Source organism: Podarcis raffonei, chromosome 12, assembly GCF_027172205.1.
Source record: "Podarcis raffonei isolate rPodRaf1 chromosome 12, rPodRaf1.pri, whole genome shotgun sequence".
NCBI lineage: Eukaryota > Metazoa > Chordata > Lepidosauria > Squamata > Lacertidae > Podarcis > Podarcis raffonei.
This window is the reverse complement of record NC_070613.1, coordinates 8,526,911-8,550,170: the sequence shown is the minus strand read 5'-3', so window position 1 is coordinate 8,550,170 and position 23,260 is coordinate 8,526,911. Positions and strand designations below refer to the sequence as shown.

General features: G+C 44.1%; 1 protein-coding gene across 2 annotated transcripts in view; it reads right to left on the bottom strand.

Moving 5' to 3' along the window:
• Positions 1 to 1,007: 1,007 nt before the first annotated feature.
• CTDSPL (CTD small phosphatase like) overlaps positions 1,008 to 23,260 on the bottom strand; it is a 69,209-nt gene continuing 46,956 nt past the window's right edge. Inside the window, exons 3-8 of one of the 2 annotated variants that reach the window (XM_053409361.1) lie at positions 23,147 to 23,179; positions 20,504 to 20,605; positions 17,877 to 17,933; positions 13,414 to 13,506; positions 7,895 to 8,080; positions 1,008 to 4,407 (exon numbers count right to left, since the gene is read on the bottom strand). In XM_053409361.1, coding sequence (XP_053265336.1) covers positions 4,282 to 4,407; positions 7,895 to 8,080; positions 13,414 to 13,506; positions 17,877 to 17,933; positions 20,504 to 20,605; positions 23,147 to 23,179 — 597 coding nt within the window. In that variant the 3' untranslated portion in view covers positions 1,008 to 4,281. The remainder of the gene's footprint in view (positions 4,408 to 7,894; positions 8,081 to 13,413; positions 13,507 to 17,876; positions 17,934 to 20,503; positions 20,606 to 23,146; positions 23,180 to 23,260) is intronic. The other variant, XM_053409362.1, reaches the window with a different exon arrangement.

Genomic DNA, 23,260 nt, shown 5'->3' with positions numbered 1-23,260 from the left:
ATGAAATAGATCTCTCCCAGTTTGGTTAAGCTGCGGTTTGCAAATGGGTGCTAAAATATAAACTTCATATAAACCGGAAGAGATGTCAAGTCTGGACTTTCAATATTGTAATATTCAGTGAGGTCTATGTTTAGGGACACCCCCCGCCATCAATAAATGTAGACTGTAAGAGTAGTTTCCATTTTTCCGGTATTTGGCAAGCATACTCTGGTCTCTCTTCAGATCGTATTCAGCAAGCATTCCGACAAGGGATCAGCAAGTTTTGGCCAAGCTGTAAAGCACTCCAGACGTGATGCGACAGTGGACAGTGGAGAGTGCAAAGACTGACCTCAGGACTGCGTTATTATGGAGAGTATTTCTCCATATTTCTCCATTTCGCCTCACACAATGGGTTCAAAATAACGGCCCAGACAATTTTATGGTTCACTAAAACAGGTTGCTGTGGGTTAAACCACAGAGCCTAGGGCTTGCCGATCAGAAGGTCGGTGGTTCGAATCCCCACGACAGGGTGAGCTCCCGTTGCTCAGTCCCAGCTCCTGCCAACCTAGCAGTTCGAAAGCACACCAGCAGTGCAAGTAGATAAATAGGTATCGCTCCAGCAAGAAGGTAAATGGCGTTTCCGTGTGCTGCTCTGGTTCGCCAGAAGCGGCTTAGTCATGCTGGCCACGTGACCTGGAAGCTGTACGCCAGCTCCCTTGGCCAATAAAGCGAGATGAGCGCCACAATCCCAGAGTTGGCCACGACTGGACCTAATGGTCAGGGGTCCCTTTACCTTTAAAGCAGGTTTCAGCTGATTTTTCTTCAGAGGCTCTTAGACATGTACTGACTTCTGCAATGCACAAGAACACTGGACAATGGATCTGAGCTATTTACCTGTCAAACGGTCCTGATTTCGCCCGCCCCCCGAGGTTCCTTGAATTCCTGAGTCATTTGGCAGAGCGAGATCTTGGCACACAGAACCTACCGATGCTACGACAAATGCATTCGCCCGTAAGGAGTCACATGGCTTTATAATAAACCGCTATTTATTTATTTCAAGAATTTAGCAGATTTTTAAATTTCCCAGAGTTATTTTCAGCATGTTTCAATAGAGTTGGGGGGGGGAGGAGGGGGGGAGAGGAGAGAAACCAGAAAGAGAAGTTCCATTGTCTATTGCATGTGGATTCCACAATGTTACAAGACACTTTTAATATCGACATTCATTCACAGACATTTAAGGCAACTGGTTAAAGAGATAAAATCGACGATTTCCCCGCCCCCCTTCCTTTCATAAAAAAGTGAACATTGAATGAAAATGGCCTGCGTTATGTACAAACAGATCACGTAAAACTTGTCAGAAAGTCACGTCGTGCTAGAAAGGGCGGGACAAAGGACAAGCGATGGTTGGAAGATCGCGGAGCTTCATGGGGGCGAGAATAACCACCCGCGGTTGACTTCTCCTTCGTTCCAACCATTCTCCGTCATCCTTGCCCTTGCTACAACCTGAATACTTTTCCCTGCAGACTACTCGAGGCTCAGGAGGCCAGAAGCACAGTGGAAAAATACTGCTCAGAGAACACGCTTTGGCAGTAACAACCGCTTTTCATTATTCTGCATTCAAATACAAAAATTAAAGAACACTTTTGATTGAAGGTAAGCTTTAAATGGACTAGCCAGAATCCATACTTTTTTTAAAAAAAAAAAATCAAAATGAAAAAGAAAACAACCCCTAGGTTTTCTCTTACGTTGCCAGGTTTCCTGGCGGACAAAACATACGGTACTCAGTTAAATAACCTCTGGTGGCCAAGCAAGGGGTGGAAAGGTGGGCGGTAATTTTGGGACAAGTGGAATTCTAAGAGGCTCTGTGAACACTGTGCGAAATTGTACTATGGAGTGACAATTCTGTTTTCTGCTGTGCCTGTGATAACCTATTTCGTGCCCATGGAGGCTGGCTTTTCTTACGTATAAATGTGTTAAAAGCTGCTTCTTTGATGTTTTTAGTGTAAATAGTGTAAATCCTATTTTTGGCTCCTACTGGCCATTGCCCAAGTAAAGGCAGGTAGAGACAAGCTGTTTCTGCACCTGACAGTTTACTGGGCTAAGCACCAAAGAGGGTTTTCCTCCCCTCCTTTTTCCTTTTGGACAATTCCTGTCCAGTATGGCTAATCTGAGCAACTATAGATTTCAAGTTGGTGCAAAGGGGAAAAAAGTGGCCTCAGATATTGATCGGGAAGGAAAAGAGCAGAGAGGCAAATCATCAAAATGGGATTGTGCTGCTGGGTTTGTCGTCTTTGGAGCTTCAAGTGGTGTGTGTGTGGGTGTGTGAGAGAGAGACAGATGAGAGTATGAAAGATAGAATCCTTTGCTATTAAAAAAATTATCTCTCTGTGGATAAGACTGACATTCTTTACATGAACAAATTAGGGGCAGGGGCGATAGAAAATGCAAGAAGCATAAAAGCCCAAGCTATGGAGAACACTTTGAGAGTCTTAACACAAATACTCCAATTTCAAACAACTGGGTAACTCCAACATGTACGTGATATAGGTGACCTCAGTTCTGTTAGTCTGAGCTTTTCTGCAAAGGGATGATAATCTGAAATCTCATCTAGTAAGTGGGGGAAATAAAATGAAATGAAATAGAGGAAGGTCGTGGTAAGCATAGAATTGTCATTTTTGTAATTCTCGAAGCAGGGAAAGTGAGTTTTAAAAAATCCCACAGTGAAGCACATGAGAACACAACCCCAGTTTGAAAGAGTTTTGCAGGCCATGTTTGATTTAGCTAGCCTATATAGCTCAGCCAGTAGAGCATGAGACTCATAATCTCAGGGCTGTGGGCCTCAACATTGGGCAAAAGATTCCTACATTGCAGAGGGTTGGACTAGACAATCCTCAAGGTCCCTTCCAACTCTACAATTCTATGATTCTATGATATATAATACTGTTTGATACACAAAGCTAGCACTTCATTTGTTGCCCATGTTTTGCAGCTTACAGAAAAAGGTTTTCAGTAGCACAGGCACAGTGGCGAAGAACAGTATAACAGCCAGGGTTCAGCTCTGTTTGGTGAACCTTCAGTAGCAGCAGTTAAGGAAAACAAAATATACAGGGCACAAAAAAGGGGGGGGGACTGTCTCCTACACACTGACACCCCATTGTGACAGGAATGGGAGTTGTGCTCTTGTGTGATCTCCTGCACTCCTTTCACGGGGGGGGGGGGCCTTGGGCCCACACTTCTTAACAGCTCAATTTGCATCTTTCGGTAAGGAAGGAATTCAAGCTTAATAAATAAACCCCCATTTGTTGTCAATGCTTATCGGTAGCTCACCGCTAACAGCATCTGAAACACCTGGCAGTTGTGCGTTAGCAAAGACAGTACAAGACCCTCTCTCTTTCCCCACCTCTTGAAGGTGCTGAAGAACTCCTTGCCACTGTGTGTTTATCCCATTCCGTTTTGTCGTATGCAGTCAAAAAATGCAGAGATACCCTAAGCTATGTGCAAAACATGACTCAAATTAGTAAGACAGTTGCGTCACCAACCTATATATAACCCAGATGACTTTCTCCTCGTATAGATTCCTGAACCTTTTCAAACGTGACATAAGCGCAGCAAATGCAACCCCAATGTCACCATCTTGTAGGCAGGACCTTCCTTGCGGCCTCTTTCAATTTTTGCCTTCGTCTCCATATATTACAGTGCTCTATAAAAAGATTTCCAACTTTCTCTCTTCTTCTTAAAGCATTTAAACAATACAAGACTAAAAGATGCCTGGAAATACGCCTTAATACAAAAATGTCTCTTTTTTAAAATCTGAAAACAACATTCAAAAAGGCACTTCATCGTGGAAGAAAGACAAGTTCAGAGTCAGGTCAACTGCTCTTATAAGCAGGGAGGGGTGGGAAAAATGGTCTGCATAGCAGGAGGGTTTGGGTGGGGGGAAAGGGTCCAGTCGACTTGCTGAAACATCAAGCTTTCAATATATATATATTTTTGGCATGTTTTTAAGAAAAAAAGTGGATCCTGTAAATTGTGTCCATTTATGAAATTCATTAAAACAGTCCCCATTCAAAATGGCTTCTTTTTAATTTTCTTCCTCTCCAAGTAGTCTCATCGCTTTGACGGCATCAATATTCCCATGATTTAAGTCGCATCGATTCATGATTGTCCTTCATGCACAGCAAATTAAGAGGGAGATCGAGAGCATCGTGACTCTTGACAACTCGAGCTGCCTCTCTGAGGTGCTGCGCTGGGATTGGCTGTCCTGGAGCGGCTACGGTCAAGCAGAGGCGTGGCCTTGCAGGGCTACCTGTTGCAGAGTTTATGGAGCATAGTGTAGACTTCCTCCTCTTTGCTTAGTCCTTCGAAGAAAGGAATGAGGTCTAACAATTCCGTGTCTGTCATGTCATCGAACCACGACTGCACAGGCACCTGAAACAAACAAACAAAAACAAACAAACAGTGTCACGTTAAACACGTTCGTTGAAAACAAATCAGCTACCCTCATCCCCAAAGGAAGTGTCTTGCATGAAAACTTTAATTCAAGGTATTTTATATATGGCATAAAGGTAAAGGTACCCCTGACCGTTAGGTCCAGTTGCGGACGACTCTGGGGTTGCGAGCTCATCTCACTCTATAGGCCAAGGGAGCTGGCGTTTGTCCACAGACAGCTTTCGGGTCATGTGGCCAGCATGACTAAGCCACTTCTGGTGAACCAGAGCAGCGCACAGAAACGCCATTTACCTTCACGCTGCAGCGGTACCTATTTATCTACTTGCACTTTGACGTTCTTTTGAACTGCTAGGTTGGCAGGAGCAGGGACCAAGCAACGGGGGGTTCACCCTGTCGCAGGGATTCGAACCGCCGACCTTCTGATTGGCAAGTCCTAGGCTCTGTGGTTTAGACCATGGTGCCACCCGCGTCCCATATACGGCATAATGGTTAGAATAATTGTGCAGAGAATAAATTGGGTACAAAAACCATCATAAAATGGGACTTAAACCAAAACACTACTTTAAGATGCCTGCTGAGATAATAAGTCTTTGTCATGTGCCTGAAACTCATCAAAATCTGTGTGCCAGTCTGTTTAATCTGAGTTGAAGGGGGTTCCACAGGCTTTTGGCCTGCAACACCGAACACATGTCCACTAGTAGTCATGAACTGTGCATCTGAGCCACGGGGTAGCTGGGTGTGGGGACAGAGACCATCAACACAGACTCCCCAGACACTATGGGATCAGGCAGGGATATATAATTCAGTGGGTAAAGAACTCTTACTGGCCACATCAGCATGCCATGTCCGCGAGTGGTAGGACGCTGATGATTGTGCACCAGGGTAACGGGAGATGGCGTCTGACTCGGGCAGGGGGGCAGAAGTTTGTGGGAACCTGTACCAGCCAGGAAGGAAGAATCATAAGCAGGGGAAGCTTCAGATCTGGAGGAAGAGGCAGGCCAGGCTAGTGAAGGGCCAGGTGCTTCCCCACCCTCCTCTGTACCACTCTCTCTCAGAAGCAGTAGAGAACTGAAGTGGGAAGAGCAAAAGCAGCTTCCGTTCAGGCATAGTCTCTGGCTACGTCAGGGGGAGGTACATAAACGGATGGAGGGGGAGTGGTCCCCAGTTGCTGCAACTGCTCCATAGAGCACGGAGCTGGGAACAACTTTCTGGATGCTAGACAGGTGCGCGCAGGTCTCCAGAGCTGAGGAAGCAACGGTGTTATCGTTGACAATGAAGAGTTAAGTCTCTGCTGTGTGCACTTCTGTGGCTGCGAAGCTCCCTTGGCAAATGCTAAGCCAAACTGGAGCACTGGATGAGTGCACTGGCTCCCAGGGAAGAGATTGCAGCCGCTTTGCTGCTCCACGGACATTATGGGACCATGTGGTGCAGCAGCAATGCTGAGGTTTGCAACAGGTCATGGTTAAGGAGTAGAGACCTGAAGAACCATGATCCCAGGTTTGGACAACCCACTAAGCCACGTAGTAGTAAGCATCGCTACTGCCCCACATCCATGGAGGAGCAAAGCGGCTGTAAGCTTTTTGCTGGCTTGTTTGTGCTGTTGCAGTAAGCTATACTCCGAGTTCACTCTAACATGCAAACTTGGCCATTGTGAAACTGCATGCCAATACAAACTCGATTATCTCTGGTGCTTCTGCAGGTGGCTCTGTACTGCTAATTCTCTCCGACATATACAGATAACTGTAAGGTTGTGAAAAGCTGTTGTCCTCCCTCTCCCTCTCTGTCACTTTCAGAGTTCATTCACAGCTCCACAAAAACAAACATTTGGTATCATTCAGATTCGCCCCCCCCCCCCCGTTGAACATTTGGTACCTTATGTAAGATAACGTCTAGCTGCTCTAAAATTAAACAACCAATGAAGAATTTGAAAATACCAGCTTTCAAATGGTCCCGAAGAGCTGAACAGTTGGAAGAGTAAAAAACCTGTAATATCGTTAAGAACTGTATGCATGCTCCTTCGGCTCTCAAGTTTTCCCCAATTTTAAGGGGGTGAGTAAACAGGAGCCCCTAAAATCCAGGTGCCCAGTTGCCATCAGTGACTAAAACACAAAAAGGGCTCAGCAGCTCTGAAATAGGCTGCTGAAAAGAGCCACAGCTTCTTCTCCTGCCCCCTCTTCCCATTCACTTCCAGGATTCCTTAAACTATGGCAGAACTTTGGAGCAACTTAATTATAGTGTGAGGTAGCAGAAAATAATAAAAGAATGTGGCCATGATCCTCTGCATAAGCAAGGCAGAGAGGACAGGGAGAGGAGAATGCCCAACGAGAGAAGGATCCTCTCTCCTTACTGGCACACTGCGCAGTAATAATCCTTGTATCCTTGATTCAAATTCGCCACGAACTCATGCAGATCGTGGTTTGGATATCTGGGATTAATGAGGAGACGGCCGCTCTCCCCACAAGCCCTCTGGGAGCCACATGACAGGGGTGGGTGTAGCCAAAAGCCGGTGCAGCCACCCCAAATATGCAGGCCTCTCAAATCTGCGCGGATCAACTGATGATGGGGTTGTCACCCCTTTTCCACTCAAAAGAAAATGGGGAGAGTGTTGCTGTGCTCAGGCCCTGTTTTGGGGTTTCCTGCACAGCATCTGGTTGGCTACGGTGAGAAGAGGATGCTGGACTAGGTATTCCTTTGACCTGACACAGTGGGCCCTTCTTTTGTTCTTATGCATCCCCACTAGGGCACTGGGTTTTGTTCTTCCCAGCACTATTAAATTATAAAATTTCATTTTGTTTTCATTACCAAAATCAATTGGCCTAAAATGCTCCCAGTGCTTTATATGTACAGGGTGCTCTCTCTCTCTCTCTCTCTCTGTATATATACACACACACACACCCCAGGTTGTCTGCACTGAAGATCCAGGAAAAAGAAAACAAAAAACCCACTTTCCTGGTCAACACCATGGCATCTTTCAAGCAAGCTCAGAAACAGAATGCAATGAGTTTCTGACACAAACAAAAGAGTTGCCCCTCTCTTGCCTCTTAACACCTAAGCCAGGGGTTAGCAAACTTTATCGGCAGGGGGCCAGTCCACCATCCCTCAGACCTTGTGGAGGGCCGGACTATATTTTTTTTGGGGGGGGGGATGAACAAATTCCTATGCCCCACAAATAACCCAGAGATGCATTTTGAATAAAAGGACACATTACACGCTGATTCCTGCACCGTCTGCGGGCCGGATTGAGAAGGCGATTGGGCCAGATCCGGCCCCCCGGCCTTAGTTTGCCTACCCATGACCTAAGCATTTTGTAGCATTTGCTCCTTAGGCGTTGATGCTGCTGCCGTGCTCCATTTTACAGTAGCGAGAGCAAGCACTTGTGCATCTTAGCAAGCAGCAAATGCCGGAATAAAGAAACCCAGAGACAAAAGAATTGACTCCCGTCTATTGCAAAAGTGCTAGTACTTACTGCATTTTCAGGATGGAAGATGTAAGACGCAGGGGAGTTGTCCACTATAATAACTTTGCTCAGCTCCCGCCCAAGCCGGCTTAGATCCTTCACGTAATTCCCTCTGTGGAAAACGCAGGATTCTCTGAAGAGCCGAGCTCTGAAGACGCCCCAGCGATCCAGCAAGTCGGCCACGGGGTCTGCATACTTTGATTAAAGAAAGGAAACGGGAGAAGAGGAAGTGAAGACATATGTAACCCTGTGAAAACCAAGCAACTCTTTTCGACGTAGATGTTGAATGAGCCAAAAGGAAGAAGAGGAGACATGGCTTTGATGAGACTCTTGTCAGATGCCTGCGACATGAAGGTGCAACAGGAATGGAGAGCACTCCTGACCCTCCCTCTTTGTGGTGCTCTGCACATGAGCCAAGCACCTTCCTCCAGAGTAAACGTTCACAAAAGGTGCTGTGGATATCCTTTAATACAGTGACCTTCCCTCAACAGAAGGACGAGTGACTGCCCCAATCTTTCAACACACACACACACACACACACACACACACACACACACACACACATCTTTGTTGTATGTGTTAACAATCATTTAATATACTTTTTATGTCTCAACACAGTCAGGGCAGTCAAAGGCAAGGTGCACACAGCATCTGCGACAGACAAGTTATTTAAAAATTTACTTCTGAGAGATAGTATACGGTAGGCCCATTTAAAAACATCCCTAAGGGCCATGTTAGATTACGAAAGAGGCTCTGAGGCGAACGAAAACACTCCCGACTCCATCCTTAAGGCTAAAGTTCACCAAATGGCTTCGTCAAAGGATTCCCACAGGGGAATACTGAGGGAAATAATTGAAAGTGCGCCGAGGATCTTTCAGGAGAACCGTGAAGAAGGACAGAGGATCTGCCCACATGCTTTTCTCCAGTGAAATGGCAGGGCGGAATAGCCAAGAGCTGCCCATGTTGCCAGTTTCATTTCCAATTCAAGGTGCTCCCATTAAGTGTTCAGAACAATAAGAAAGTCAGGTCCCAAATACCTCAAAGTCACTCCCCTGGTCCTTCCCTGCAGCCTCCCTGGATGTTAAGATTGGCTGAGGGAGCCCTATTGGTTGTTCCACTGCCCTCAGAAGCTTGGGGGTGGGGCCCGATCCAGGAAGAGGCCATTCTCTGCTGCAACCCCTAAGCACTCCTTCCCTGCAGAGATGTGTAAGCTATCTTCAATACACAGCTTTGGGCAATCGCTGAAGACACACCTCTGTATCTTGGCTTCTGACACCTTAGAGGCATGTTTTTAGGACCCACCTGATTCCTGGGATTGCAAATTGTTTCAAAACATTTTTAGCAGTATACCTGAAGGAGCCTAGTATACCTGAAGGAGCGTCTCCACCCCCATCGCTCTGCCCGGATACTGAGGTCCAGCGCCGAGGGCCTTCTGGCGGTTCCCTCACTGCGAGAAGCAAAGCTACAGGGAACCAGGCAGAGGGCCTTCTCGGAGGTGGCGCCCGCCCTGTGGAATGCCCTCCCATCAGATGTCAAAGAGATAAACAACTACCTGACATTTAGAAGACATCTGAAGGCAGCCCTGTTCAGGGAAGTTTTTAATGTGTGACATTTTAATGTATTTTTAATCTTTGTTGGAAGCCGCCAAGGGTGGCTGGGGAGACCCAGCCAGATGGGCGGGGTACAAATAATAAATTATTATTATTATTATTATTACTATTATTATCATCATCATCATCATTATTTGTCATATCCTGCCCTGGGACCTTTGGTAAACAATGATGCTGGTAAAGATGATGTTCTCTCGATTCCAGGTTGTTCCTGGTTAAAAGGGCCTCAGGGAGAATATATCTGTCTTTTGAGAGCCACTGCTGGTTCATGGAGAAGAAGGCTATCGATGGCTACTATGGCCATGATGGCTATGCTCTGCTTCCACAGTTAGAGGCAGCCAATGCTTCTGAATAGCACTGAATAGCACAGGAGGGGAAAGGGCTCTTGTACTCGGGTCCTGCTTGTGGGTTTCTCAAAGGCAGCTGGTTGGCCACGGTGAGAACGTGATGCTGGACCAGGTGGGCCATTGGCGTGATCCAGCAGTGCCCTTCCTGTGGCCTTATGTTCAGAAGAGACCATATTGACCCAGATAGTCCGACTCAGTGGAAAAGCAGCTCATCTCTTTTATGTAACTGCACATTAAATTTGCAGTAGCCCAGCAGGATTTAACAGCTGCACTGCTCAGTTTCTAAAACAGCCGTGAAGCATGAAGGTGTGGCGGGGAGCTGCTATTTTCAAGGAAAGCAAGCCTACCCCCCCACCCCGATCTTGTGGAACAACTTTCACTGGGTGTTGGGATCCTGGCCACCGACTCTCTCTTCTCAGCTAAAATGCTGCCCAACAAGTCTAGCAAATTCTTCGACAAACACAGTCACAGGGTTAAGTACAGCCACGATATCCATTCCAGGTTACTTCGTACCAAGTCTGGTTCCAAAGACAAAGGCGAGAGAAGCCAACTTGGCCTAGGGATCCTGGTGTGGCTTCTCAAAGGCGCCATATGCAGAAGTTCGTGGCATTAGCAGGAAATGGACCCTCAAAAAGTTCACAGGAAGAGGTGGGGGAAAGTCATTACACAGATATCAAATATACTTTGCGCTACCGGTGCATGAAGGAGTAGAGTCTTATTGTGCACTTCCTTAAAATGTACTTTATCACATGGGGATACGGACTAGGGCTGAGACAGGCCAAAATTAAAACAACGCACTGCAAACCCTACACTCAACTTTTATATCATCTCTCAATCAAACCTACTACCTCGCAGGGTTGCTGTGAGGATAAAATATGGAGGTGGAAAAGGGGGAACCGTTTATACTATTTTGAGCTCTTTGGAGGAAAGGTGGGATATAAATGTATTTTTTTTAAAAAAAAAGAAAACTCCTATTTTGTTTCATTATGTGGAATTTCAGGAACAGGAACCTGGAGGCTCTGGTGATTTTGAGTGGAAAGTATGAATTTGTCCCTGTTTTGGTCCAGCACAAGAGACAACCCAGAAACTTCTGAAAGTACATTGGTGAAGTCTGTTTGAACATTACTAGGAGTGATGGAGATGGTCAAAGCTGCCTAAGTGATGAAGGAAGGAAGGAGTCCATGTGCTTTTGTCAGAGTCCTGGGTTCAAGGTTCTTGGGGTGAGAGCAGAGGCTCTCTTGTAGCAATGACAGTTCATAGCTAATCTGAACTGTACATTGGATGTGCACCGCTGGACTCAGATTGATGTGGCACCAAGAGGAGAGAAAGCTTGGGACTTTCCAAACAACTCATAATCACTGTAGGGAGAATATATGTTAGTGATTATAGTATGCTATAACTGACTATAAATACTATAAATGTTCTATTTACAGCCCCCTAACTAGTTATAGGACAAAGCAGGGAACAAAATTCAAGTAACAGGAAATCACATTAGCAATGTAGGCAGATTGTTAACTAACAAGCAGCTTCCATTGTATTACAATGTGAGAGACCTTCTCAGAAAGAGTCCAACAAGATCTTCAGATCTTTTTAGAAAAAACCCCAATGCAAAGGCAAAAGCATACTTCATCAGTCCAAAGTCTACAAATTACTGAAAAGCAACAATCTAATTTGAGGCTAAGAGTTGTGTAGAATGCACAACTAACACCAGGCCCACAAAATTCACGCTCCGTAGAACTGGAAGTTCACATCCAAACAATATATTTAGAGCATTCTTATACCATTTTAACTGTCATGGATTCCTTCAAATAATGTTGGGAACTATAGTTTGCTAAGAGCGCTGGGGATTGTAGTTCTGGGAAGGTTCTCCTACTAACTCTCAGCACCTTTAACAAGTGCAGGTGCCAAGATTATTTGGGGAAAGTGTTAGAGCGGCGTAAGAGTGCTTTAAATGTGGTGTGGATGTGATCCAAGTCTCGACTATCATCTCCTAAGCTACAGAAACTGCCTCTATCTTCTGAACAGGAAAAAGAATTAATAGGCAAGCTCGAGGATGCTGTGGCGACTTCACCCCCAAGCACTCGCTGCAATGTATGCAAAAGTCTACTGGAGGGTAGGGTATGGGGAGGAATTAAGCCAATCCCGATTTCTTACACCCCAAATGCTGGGGTGCACACCCCTCCCCCAACCATGTTTCTAGGCATATGCTAAAAATGAATGGCAGGTATATCAACCTTGGCTATATTGACTTGAATAAAAGATTCATTTCATGGCAAGTTTAACTGAAGCACTTGAAGGCTGTAGCAGAGAAAAGTGATTGCTAAAAGACGACAAGGGGAAGAATTGAGCTTGAGCTTTCTGCAGGCAAGTGCCCAACAAAATGAGCTTGCCTGAAGCCAAGAGCAAAAAAGGCTGCTTTGCAGGAGCAGTACATGTGCTCCCCAAGTCATAGAATCATAGAGTTGGAAGAGACCACAAGGGCCATCGAGTCCAACCCCCTGCCAAGTCCTTGTTGCAAACAAGACGCTCTTCTCCAATGACCAGAGAAGCACACTGCCAATGCGTGGAAAGCCTCTTCTGCTAACCGAGGCAACGTAGTTGGCCCCCGCCTCCCCATTTATCCAATACGGTGGGAGTTTGCAAAAGTCTGACTTTGTTTTCTACAGGAATGTGCTGCTATCGCCACTACAGACATCACTGGCAAACATCACGGCTGCTAGAGACGGCTAAGCCTACTGCAGAGCTTGTGCTCTACGCACTAGCATTTCTACAACTACTCCAAAGTGCACACAAAATATCGAATTATCCCTGGTCCCCCCTGCCACAAACCCACCAATGCAAATATCACCACCAAGCTTTGCAAGCACTTATACGTTATAAATGCTGCTTTGGTATGGTGTGCTCTGTAGCCTTCAATCAGCTGGAGCCCAGACTATTCGTTGCCTGTGCGGGCACTGCATTGGAACCCGGTACACTTTATTTGTGTGCAGCTTTAGGAATACTACGTTATGTAATAAGCTATTTATTCCCATTCTCCTCCCCACCCCTCCATAACCATGGCAACTATATATCTATAAAAAAGGCCTTTCATATTGCCATCGTGAGCAATACATGGAGGCTACATTATGAGACAAGCCCATATGTGATATTGTTACCATGGGAACACTTACCCACACACTAGCAGACAAAAGTACACGCTGCCAAATAAAGCAAAGAGGGGAGAAAGGGGGAAGATTAAGACAATTATTTTCTCTTCAATGGGAAAGAAAGCCCAATATATTTATTTTTTTAAAGTCCTCGAAGAGGACTTCAGGCATCGCTACGTTGGCAACACCCTTGACCCAGCTGAGCTGCTCTGGGTTCGGGTTTAGAAAGACGCTTGTTCGGTGACTCTTCTGAAGCAGTTCGCCCCGTAATTCTGAGGGGCGGCTCTCAAGAGAAGCGGCTCTTATTTATTAAGTGGCAAAGGTTTTCCAGCCGTTCTGAAAGTTTGCTCCAGCCAGTTTCTGAGGCACCTGGAAGGAGGTAGAATATACCAAGGCACACAGAGAGCCACGGACACACGACCTACCTTTGCTAGACTGGCTGTGAATAGCACACATTCAAAGAGTTCTCCCATCCTCTGGAGGAACTCGTCCACGTGTGGTCGCTTTAATACATAAACCTGGAAGGACGCAGGGAGGAGGGGAGGGTGGGAAAAGAAGAGAGGTTAAGACTCTGGTGGAAACACACTGCGGAGATTAAATCAGCAGAGAAGAGATGTTGATGGGCCCTATTATTACTCGCTGCACAAAAGGCGACAGGCAAAGCAAGCTTGCAAGGTGGGTAACTGGAGTAGAAAATTGACAGTGGCATGGAAAGCAAGGCAGCTGCGGTTGTTCTTTATTTTTCTCCATTTGCAAACAATCAGTTTTTAACTGAACCAAATAAAAGAGCTGTCTTTCTAAGCCAAGGAAACTGCAATACATCTGGGGCATTTAGTGCTTTCAAGGAACATCTGCTTGAAACGGTGTTACATCTGCACACTGAAAAATGAGCATCACAATAATACAGCACATGTTCTCTCCCCCCCTCCCCATGTTCAATGCAATGTTGGATCCTTGATGGTGAAGCAGATAAACATAGCAAAGTTGCCCTTGGTACCCAGTATATCTGGTTGTTGGTCTTCTTGCTGTTAAGAGTTGGGAGAAGACGCGTGGATTCGAACCTCTCAGCATCGCCTTCACTGTGTTGTGGCTACTTCCCAGTGCAAGTAATCAAGGATAGGCCATTTAGAATGCACACAGCCTATCCTGGATTACTTGAACCAGGTCACAGCCTCTTCTGGAAAGATCATTCAAGGAGCACTGCCCTTCTGGGAATGAAAGTCATCACATACTAAAGTCATGCACACAGCTTTCAAATGACATGTTCCTTGTTCTTCTTATTTCCCTCTCACTATTTTTGTGATACAAAAACCAGAATCCTTAGCTCAAAAAAAGACTACTACTGTTAAAAACAAAGCCCCAAATCATTGGGACTTAAGCATAGCTATGTTGCTAGATGTTCTACATTTTGTTTGAGTTCCGTACCCCGATCATCCTGGACAGAGGATGGAGAATGACTTCTGTGTTCGAGAAAATGAAGCTCTCTCCAATCATTATTTAGTGGTACAACGATTTACCGTATTTTTCGCTCTATAACACGCACCAGACCATAACACGCACGTAGTTTTTAGAGGAGGAAAACAAGAAAAAAATATTCTAAATGAAATAGTGGATATATGATTTTTGTGGTTCATGCTGTGGCCACAGACATGTGATCTGACAGTGAGTTTGGAGTAGCCCAATGCAAAAATCCTGAGGATCCATGTGGATCCATGCTTTGTAACCACGGAGGAGGGAAGGAAGGGGAACCATGGATCCTCTGCTCACGTCTGCAGCATATCCCCCCCGCCACCCGCAGGCATTCGCTCCATAACACGCACAGACATTTCCCCTTACTTTCTAGGAGGAAAAAAGTGAGTGTTATGGTGCAAAAAATACGGTATATTGTGAAATGCAATTTAACTCATCACAAACACCCTTCAACTCAGAACTTCATAACTGGGGGGGGGGGAACCTTTTCAAACAGCAACGATTCTCTGCGCAAAGAAAGGAGGCCTTAGATGTTTCTTAAGACACATTTTAATGCACTCCTCAGTCCTTCTCCATGCTAATGTAGGTAGGCCTGCTGGGCAGCGACACAGCACTCTGAAGGCAGAAAGCAGTGCCAAGTGGTCATGGGACTGGAATAGAAATTTACTGAGCAACTGCAGAAGATGCTTTGTTATTCAGATGGGCAAATACTGTAGGCAGCACCTGCAAAACTGCTGAAGGATCACCCTGTCTGTAGTGGAGGACAATTCAGGATCGTGATCATCTTGTTCTCTTTTTTGGGAGGGGGCGGGGAAGAGAGAAAATTGTCCCACACACAAAAAAAGGCTCTTGCTCTATGCTGGCAATTTACAATTCTACCCCATAAGTTTTACACTTCTTATCTTTGGAAAGCGCTACCTTGGCACATGAGGCTGATTAGGCAGAGAGAACTGATAAATAAAGATTGGAATTTGCGGGTGGCAAGTGACCCAGGTCCTATTACAACAACAAATATATATTAGTTTTAAATCTGTTTGACTGTCATAGCTTGCCCCATACTATCATGGGAATGAAGGATCAGATGGTTAAGAGAACTTCAGGTCTCCTCACAGAGCTGCCATTCCCAGGGCTCCTTGGATAAAAGAATGAATGTTCCACCCCTTTTAAGTCTGTAGCGAGAGAACTGGTTCCCTGCACTGCTTTGGGAGAAAGGGCAAATTTCATAAATACAACTGACTAAATGAATGGTGTGGATACATACTGGAAAAACATTTTTATCTTGCTGAACAACAAAATGTGTTTATAAAATATAACAGTTTCCAATAAAGCCAATTTAAACAAGAAAGTAACAAGAATGTAACAAGCAAGCCATTTTAGTGGAAGTTTTCCTCCTGGCTTTTCTCTGGGCAACACTTTCATAATAAAAAATTGTTCACGCCACACTGAATTTTGTTATTGACAACAAATACATTGCGACAGTAAAACAAAAAGAAACAACTTCCAGCAGTGCTTGATTTGTAACATACGACACAACTGCTTTAGAATATGATCATGGGACATCCAGAAAGAAGAAAACAGTGCAGCTATATAAGAACATGAATCATTCCCAAATAATTAGAAACGAGCCTCCTATATATGTACCTTAAGTATGTATACAAACTCAATGAGAGGGGCAAGCTTGCTTTTGCTGGGTAATCTCATTTATATTAGGTCTAATTGGAGACAAACACAGTCTTATATCCTCATCAACACAAAGAAGCCTTTCTATTTTCTGATATTTCATATTTGTCAGAGTTGAAAATCCCTGTTCCATATCTATCCACATTCTGCAAATTTTATATATATATATATATATATATATATATATATATATATATATATATATACACACACACACACACACACACACACACATATATATATATATATATATATATATATATATATATATATGCATGCACGCTATACTACACTGAAATGTTGGTTTATTTGATTGTCTTTGAATCTTCTCATACTTGCAATCCTCTCCTGCCACACTCTTTGAGAACCATGGCCATACCTTAACCCATTCTACTTAGGTGGATACATTAGAGAAACCAGTTTTATCAACTAGATGGGGGAAAGGCAGAAATTTTCTAGTCAAGTGAATCAGTTATGTGAACAAGTCTGTGTTCAAAGTTCTTAATGAGATCATGTAGCAACAATGTGTTCTGTGCGCGCGCAAACAATTTGTTACCGATTGGGCAATCTTTTCTTGCCTACCCTTTCACCTTGTGTAGACACACACAAGATCCCCTTTCCTCTGCAATTCTAGTGATAACTTACATATTCTAGTTAACAGTTCAGCCATTTCAAATCCGAGTGCAAAGACTTTCAAGTGAATGCCATCTGGCCCCAGTGACATGCTATTTTTAATGTGTCAATTAGTTCTCAAACGCCATCCTTTCATAACCTGACACCTTTCTTTAGATGCCCAACTGGTGGGAAAGAACTCCAGGGTGAATACATATCCATTCTTTTCTTTCAATTTGACAATGTTTTTCTTTACATTGGCATTCAATTATTGGCTTTTTAATGGAACAGGAGAGGAAAATCACAACATGTAGCCACACACACGTGAACACTTTATAAACTTATTTGATAATGGGTCCAGTTTCTATACACACTTTTACAATGTCCTCAATAATATGTACTGATGAGCATATTCTGGTGTCTTGTTAACACCAATACATAATAAAAAAGACTCCATTTCCAGTTGTCAAACTGCCTGTCTTCCTTTACTATGTTACTCAAGTATTATCACTTGGGCCACTTCTCAAACCCCTGTCATCCAACCACCTAGTTTTGGAGCATTTATTTTTCTCCAGTTATAGTTGCAGTTAAAAGATGTTCCATCATTTCCTGGTCTTTTGAGACAAGGGGATCTTTTATATGATTTTCTATCCTGACAGGACAGCTACAGTGGTACCTTGGTTTAAGAACAGCTTAGTTTATGAACAACTTGGATTAAGAATGCTGCAAACCCGGAAGTAGGTGTTTTGGTTTGTGAACTTTGCTTTGGAAGCAGAACATGTTTTGCTTCCTGTTGAGTGTGTTCCATTTGTAAATTGAGTCCCCTGCTGTTATGGGAAAGCACGCCTTGGTTTAAGAACGCTTTCATTTAAGAACGGACTTTGGGAATGGATTAAGTTCGTAAACCAAGGTACACTGTATTTCCTTCCCCTTCCTGAGGCCAAGTTTACTCTGTGGGATCACTATGTGTCTCCTGATGATGGGAAAGGACTTCTGAAATTCTCAAAAGTAACATAAAGAGGGAAAGACAATGTCCAGCAATAGCTACCCAGACATGAAAAGCTGCATGGGAATACCAGCACACCCAAAACCAGTGAAATTGTGAACAGAAAACAGCGACGCTCACCTGATGTATAGTTCCATCAATTTCAACGGGAACAATGAAATCTGCATTGCTAATTGGCTGGGGGGGGGTAAAAGTGAAAATAAAATCAGTTTGAGAAAACATGAACAGTCTGTACTATCGTAAGCTCCCCGCACATGCCCCAGGGAAACATACTGGGAGTGACAGCACAGCTCCCGTCGAAGCCTGCAAAACCTTGACGACAACCGGCACAGAAAACACCTTCGGAACAACTGCCAAAGAGCTGGAAAATTATCCTGTTCACATATTTACACACAAACCCAAATCTATTGCACAAACACATTTGCGCTTTCAGCTTTTGCAATATGGAAACAATGGGTGTCGGAAGATGCTTTCATTCATGTGCTTATACAGGCGGGGGCAGGGGGGGCGCTTGCTTGGCTTCCACAAACAGAGCCAGCAGGTAGAGCAGGCAGCAGATCTTCCTCTGAAGCAGGCCTGCTTTTGAGATAAGGGTTTCAGCCTGCTGCATGAAGGGGCAGGGTGGGAAACCTTCCCTTCGTCTGAGCAAAACTGAGAATGGCCCCCCTGCAGCAAGGATGGAAGAAGGCATCATTTTCTCTTCCGCTTTGTATTCATGACATGCGGCGGCGTCCCCCTTCCGCTGCAGTTCGCCTTCCACCAAAAACTAAGTTACTTGTCTGCTGCGTTGAAACTATGTAACTTATTACATAAATTATGATTCGTTATGCTGTTCTACCCCATTCATTTCAACGCAAAGGAAACAGAATGCAAACGGGGTTGTAGAACGTAATCATTTGTGGACTGAAAGTGAGAACAATGAACACTGATCTTATTCACTGGATTGATTTCCATTCAGGACATAGCACGAAAAAAGCAAAAATGGTCATTTTTCACTCCTGCTTCCATTTTTGCTGGATTTCTCTGACATCTGTACTCACAGATCAGTTAGTGGGGAAAGTAGCAGCCTTGGTTAATGTTGGTTAATAATGCAGAGGAAATGAGGGGACCTTGGTGATGCACTCTCTTTCCAAAAGGGGGGAAAAAGCAGAAAGCGCAGTCCTAACAATTAACACCACCAGGAGGGAAGAGAGGACTGCACCAGCTTTTCCTGCGCCATGTGTTAAGAAAATAAATTGGCTTTCCCTTTACCAAGGACTCAGAACATGTTGCAAACATTTTGAAAGGAGGTGTGTCCATGTTTAATGGGCAAAGGCTATGCATTTTCAGGCCTGGTCTACATATAGCAACAAACTTAGGTTTACTGCTCCACTTCAGATTGCATTTGGGAGAATCTCATTTTTGAATACTTTCCTACTTTTTTAAAAAAAAGTTCACCGCAAATAAGACCCTAGCAGATGTGGGAGAAATTTATTCTACCATGTACCCTGCTATGGGGAGTGTTTTTTTTTTAACATAGAGGATCATTCAGAAGTGCTATTCCTCCACCCAAATTCTGAGGTGGCAGCCTTTTTAAATGACTGTCAAAAATGTTATACCAAGATGGCTTGCTCTCCCAAAAGCGTGTCACATGACCTCTTGCTGGACGGCAACCATGCCGTTTATTGTAACACTGGTGACAAACTGTTGTTTACCTCATCTTCAAAGTATTAAAGCAAGGTACAAAAGAGACAGGCTGAATTTAGAGGATGTGAGATAAGCTCACTAGCTCCTGGAAACAATGATTGGCTGCCAAGCCAAGGCGAAATTTATGGAGGCTGTTTTACTGAGCATACGTTTTTGTGGGCAACAGGCAACTTCAACATATGCATGAGGTGAAACGAACTAATAAGGTGGTCACTTTGTGCACACACACAAAGTCTGAGTCTAGGAGATGATGAGAGAGTTAAGATGGGGACTGAGGGTATATAATCTATTTGCTGAAGTACATGCACAAAATAAAGCAGTTAGCATCATGAGTAATTAAACACAGTGCCTGTTCAAAATGGGAGACTTAAACGAAAATTGAAATACTAGAACACACACCTATATCTATTTTCGAGACCCCCAGGGATTTGTTAATAGTTAAAGCCTCCATTATGAAGCTTCTCATTCCACTATTCTGCACAGCAGCCCTTTATCAGACAGAATATCTAGGAAACAAAGTCTTGGTGCCATCATAAAATGCCAGGTATGGATGGCCGCTAGGTCGAGAGACAAAACATGGATCAGGGCAAGCCTCGTTCCTAGGCCAGCACTTCTGGAAACGGCTGCAGAGCTAGCTGAGGAACATTCAACTCTTCTCTGCCTTACAAAGGAATGCAGTGTTTCTTTACAGAAGTTTTCCCTTACTGAAAAGCCTACAGGTTTCACGTGCGAATTCCCACTGGATTCTCATCACTTGGAGCTCATTGTGTGAGGTGGCTTCACTGAAAGGAACCAAGTTTTGAGGCTATATGGAAGCTCTCCCTCTGCCATGGTTATTCATACATCTAAATCATCACTAAATGCCGTAAGACATGTGCTCCCCTTTCCAAAACAGATGCATCCAGCACTGGATCCCAATGCTTAATATTTCAACTATTGTGGGGTGGGGGAGAGGTAGGAGTAGGTTCCATTGTAGGACTTGTGTGTGTTTCTTCAGACACTTATGGCCTATAACATGCATCTACCAGCCTATCACAAAGGATACTATATAGCATACATACCTTAAATGAACTGTGCACCAGTGTTTCATCTAGATCAATGACCACACATTTCTTTCCATAATCAGATATTGTCATTTCTGGCAGGAGGTATTTAGCTGGTGGCTGAATGGAAGACACAGGAAGACCAAGCACTGTTAGAAACATATCCTCAGAGAAGTTGTTACAGTAGTAATTAGCACTGATGAGTAACACGGACATGTTGGGGGCAGTCGGTGGGAAACACAAGTGAGGAGAGCGGTGTTGTGTTCAGGTTCTGTTTCTGGGCTTCCCATAGGCATCTAGCTGGCCAATGTGACAACAGGGTGCTGGACTAGTTGGGCCTTTGGCCTAATTCAACAGGGCTCTTCTTATGCATTTATGTGTTTGGGAAGTGCAGCAGATGGAAAGCATTGATTTATGTAGTTAGTGTGTGGGTTTCAGTGTTGCTACGAAAAATCCTGTCCATAAACAATGAGAATGAAGAGAATCTCCATTCTGAAGGAGGAAGAGATCTTCAGGAATAATCCTCGTAGAACACCACCCATCACAATCTCTTCCACAGCAACCGGTAGCTAAAGTTCATAACGGACTAACAAGAATGCAACGAGGGAAATGATTCTTCATGAAACCTAGCGTAATCCCACTTTTAACCTTTTTTCTTAAGAAACCCAAAGCTGAGCTTCACAGTAAATCTCCCTATAGCTCAAGTGATTCTACCACTCTGTGGACAGAGTGTGATGGCCCCTCAACTCAAAATGGGACAGGAAAAGCACTGCCAAGGTACTGTAGTCTCACTGACGATCCATTACTTGACCCTCCTCTGGTATCCCATTGTTTGGCTTCTCTGTCTCTTTCTCTCACACACAAACACACAGTTGAAACATGGGACCCGGTTTGGCAAAACCCTGCATGAACAGTCCTCTCCCAACTTCTCAGGATGTGTGTGTATGAGAGCCAGAGGCAACGGATGCTCTAAAGAGGTGATCGGCAGCATGATCCCTCCTCCCTCTCTCTTGGCAATCGTTTTGCTGTTACTGCATCTTTCGACAGGAGCTTTGCCCACTCTTCCCCTCCCATGAAGTGATGATTTTTATGCTGATGAACAAATCCCGCAGAAATCTGGTATGGCCAAATCAGATAGCATTTCCTCAACCAACTGGAAGATGACAAACACTCCCCCCTCCCTCCCCCCCCAAACGAGCCAAGGTACTGAGTCCCTGCCAACCATAACTAACTCCCCTTATGGAAAGTACCTGCACGGCTAGCAGATTAAGGCCTCCGATTGATAACAGACTAGAAACAGTCACACAAATGGCTGATTCATAACAGAATCAGATTTCAACCAGTATGTACATAATATTTATCTACACTGTAAGGCCTTCATTGCCTGGTGGCCACCAAGTGTTTGCAAATGTACTTTGGACATGAACAGCCTTTTGTTCTGGCGGTCACTGCAATGGAACACACAACACAATAAAAGCCAGGCCGCTGAATAAGGCTATTGCGGAACTGCAAGGGGTGGCTTATCTTTTGACGGGTGTTTATTGTAAGTCTCTGTGTGTAGCCAGATAGCTGAAAATGGAGATCCTTTTATTGTGCTGCAACAACAGGGCTGCTGGTAGTGGGATTTCTACTACGCACCTGTAAACTGATCAGAAATGTGAGGTAGTTGGGATGTGGTAGGAATTTGACACATAGCTGGTCGCTATAGGCAGCTTTGGCTGCATGCTACTGTGGGATAAGCAATTTTCTATAGCCACCAAGGTCACATTCACACCATGCATTTAAAGCATGCTTATACCACTTTAATAGCCAAGGCTTCACCTGAAGAATCGTGGGAAATGTAGTTTGTTAAGGGTGCTGTGGGATGTCAGGAGACCCCTCTCACAGAGCTACAACTCCCAGCACTCTTAATGAACTACCGTTCCTAGGATTCTTTGAGACAAATAATGACTGTTAAAGTGATATAAGCAGTACTTTTTGGGTTAAAAGAAAGAGGTGCCAGTATTGTGATAAAAGTGCTGTGGGTGCCAGTACAATTTGGCAGCCATGGGCAGAAAAAATAGAGGTGAAGGTACTTGACACAGGTGACAAAAATTCACTGGATAGAAGCGTGCTTAAATCTATGGTGCAACTCTAAAGCCCACTGGGAAATGGATTAAAGGAACACCAAGAATGTGGAACAATTCTCTTCTGGTCCAATAAGGCTAAGGTAGTTATGGGCACTTATCACTTTAGAAAAAACAAAATAAAATAAAAAGAGAAGCTGAAATTGCCTTTACACTTGGCCATGAGGGAGGCCTGTACACAGTGCTAGAAACTGGACATCCATTATATTTTGTTACCTTGTGGGTTAATTGATGCTGTTTGTTGTGCAATGACCATTTTTTAAAAAGTGTGTAATGACAAAGGTTTAGTGAATGGCTCAAGACAGATTGAAGACCTTTATATGTTTCGTTTGGTTCCCATTAATATGATTTGTATTCATCAGCTACTGGTACTTCATCCTCTTAAGATCTTATTAGTTAGTATAAAAGAAAGGTCCTACAGCATGCAACAAAAAACCCCACATCAATCTAGACTCAACACAAGAGATAAATGATTAAACCAACCCCAAATTAAGAAAATTCAAAAACAGAAAAGAAAAATAATAAAAATACATACATTTGGTATGGGAATAACCTGCATCTGGTCACCCTGAAGGGGAAAGGAGGAAAATAAATGTCACTGTCAGAGTAAAGTATTTCAAAAGAGAAGAACACAAAAATAAGCGGAAGT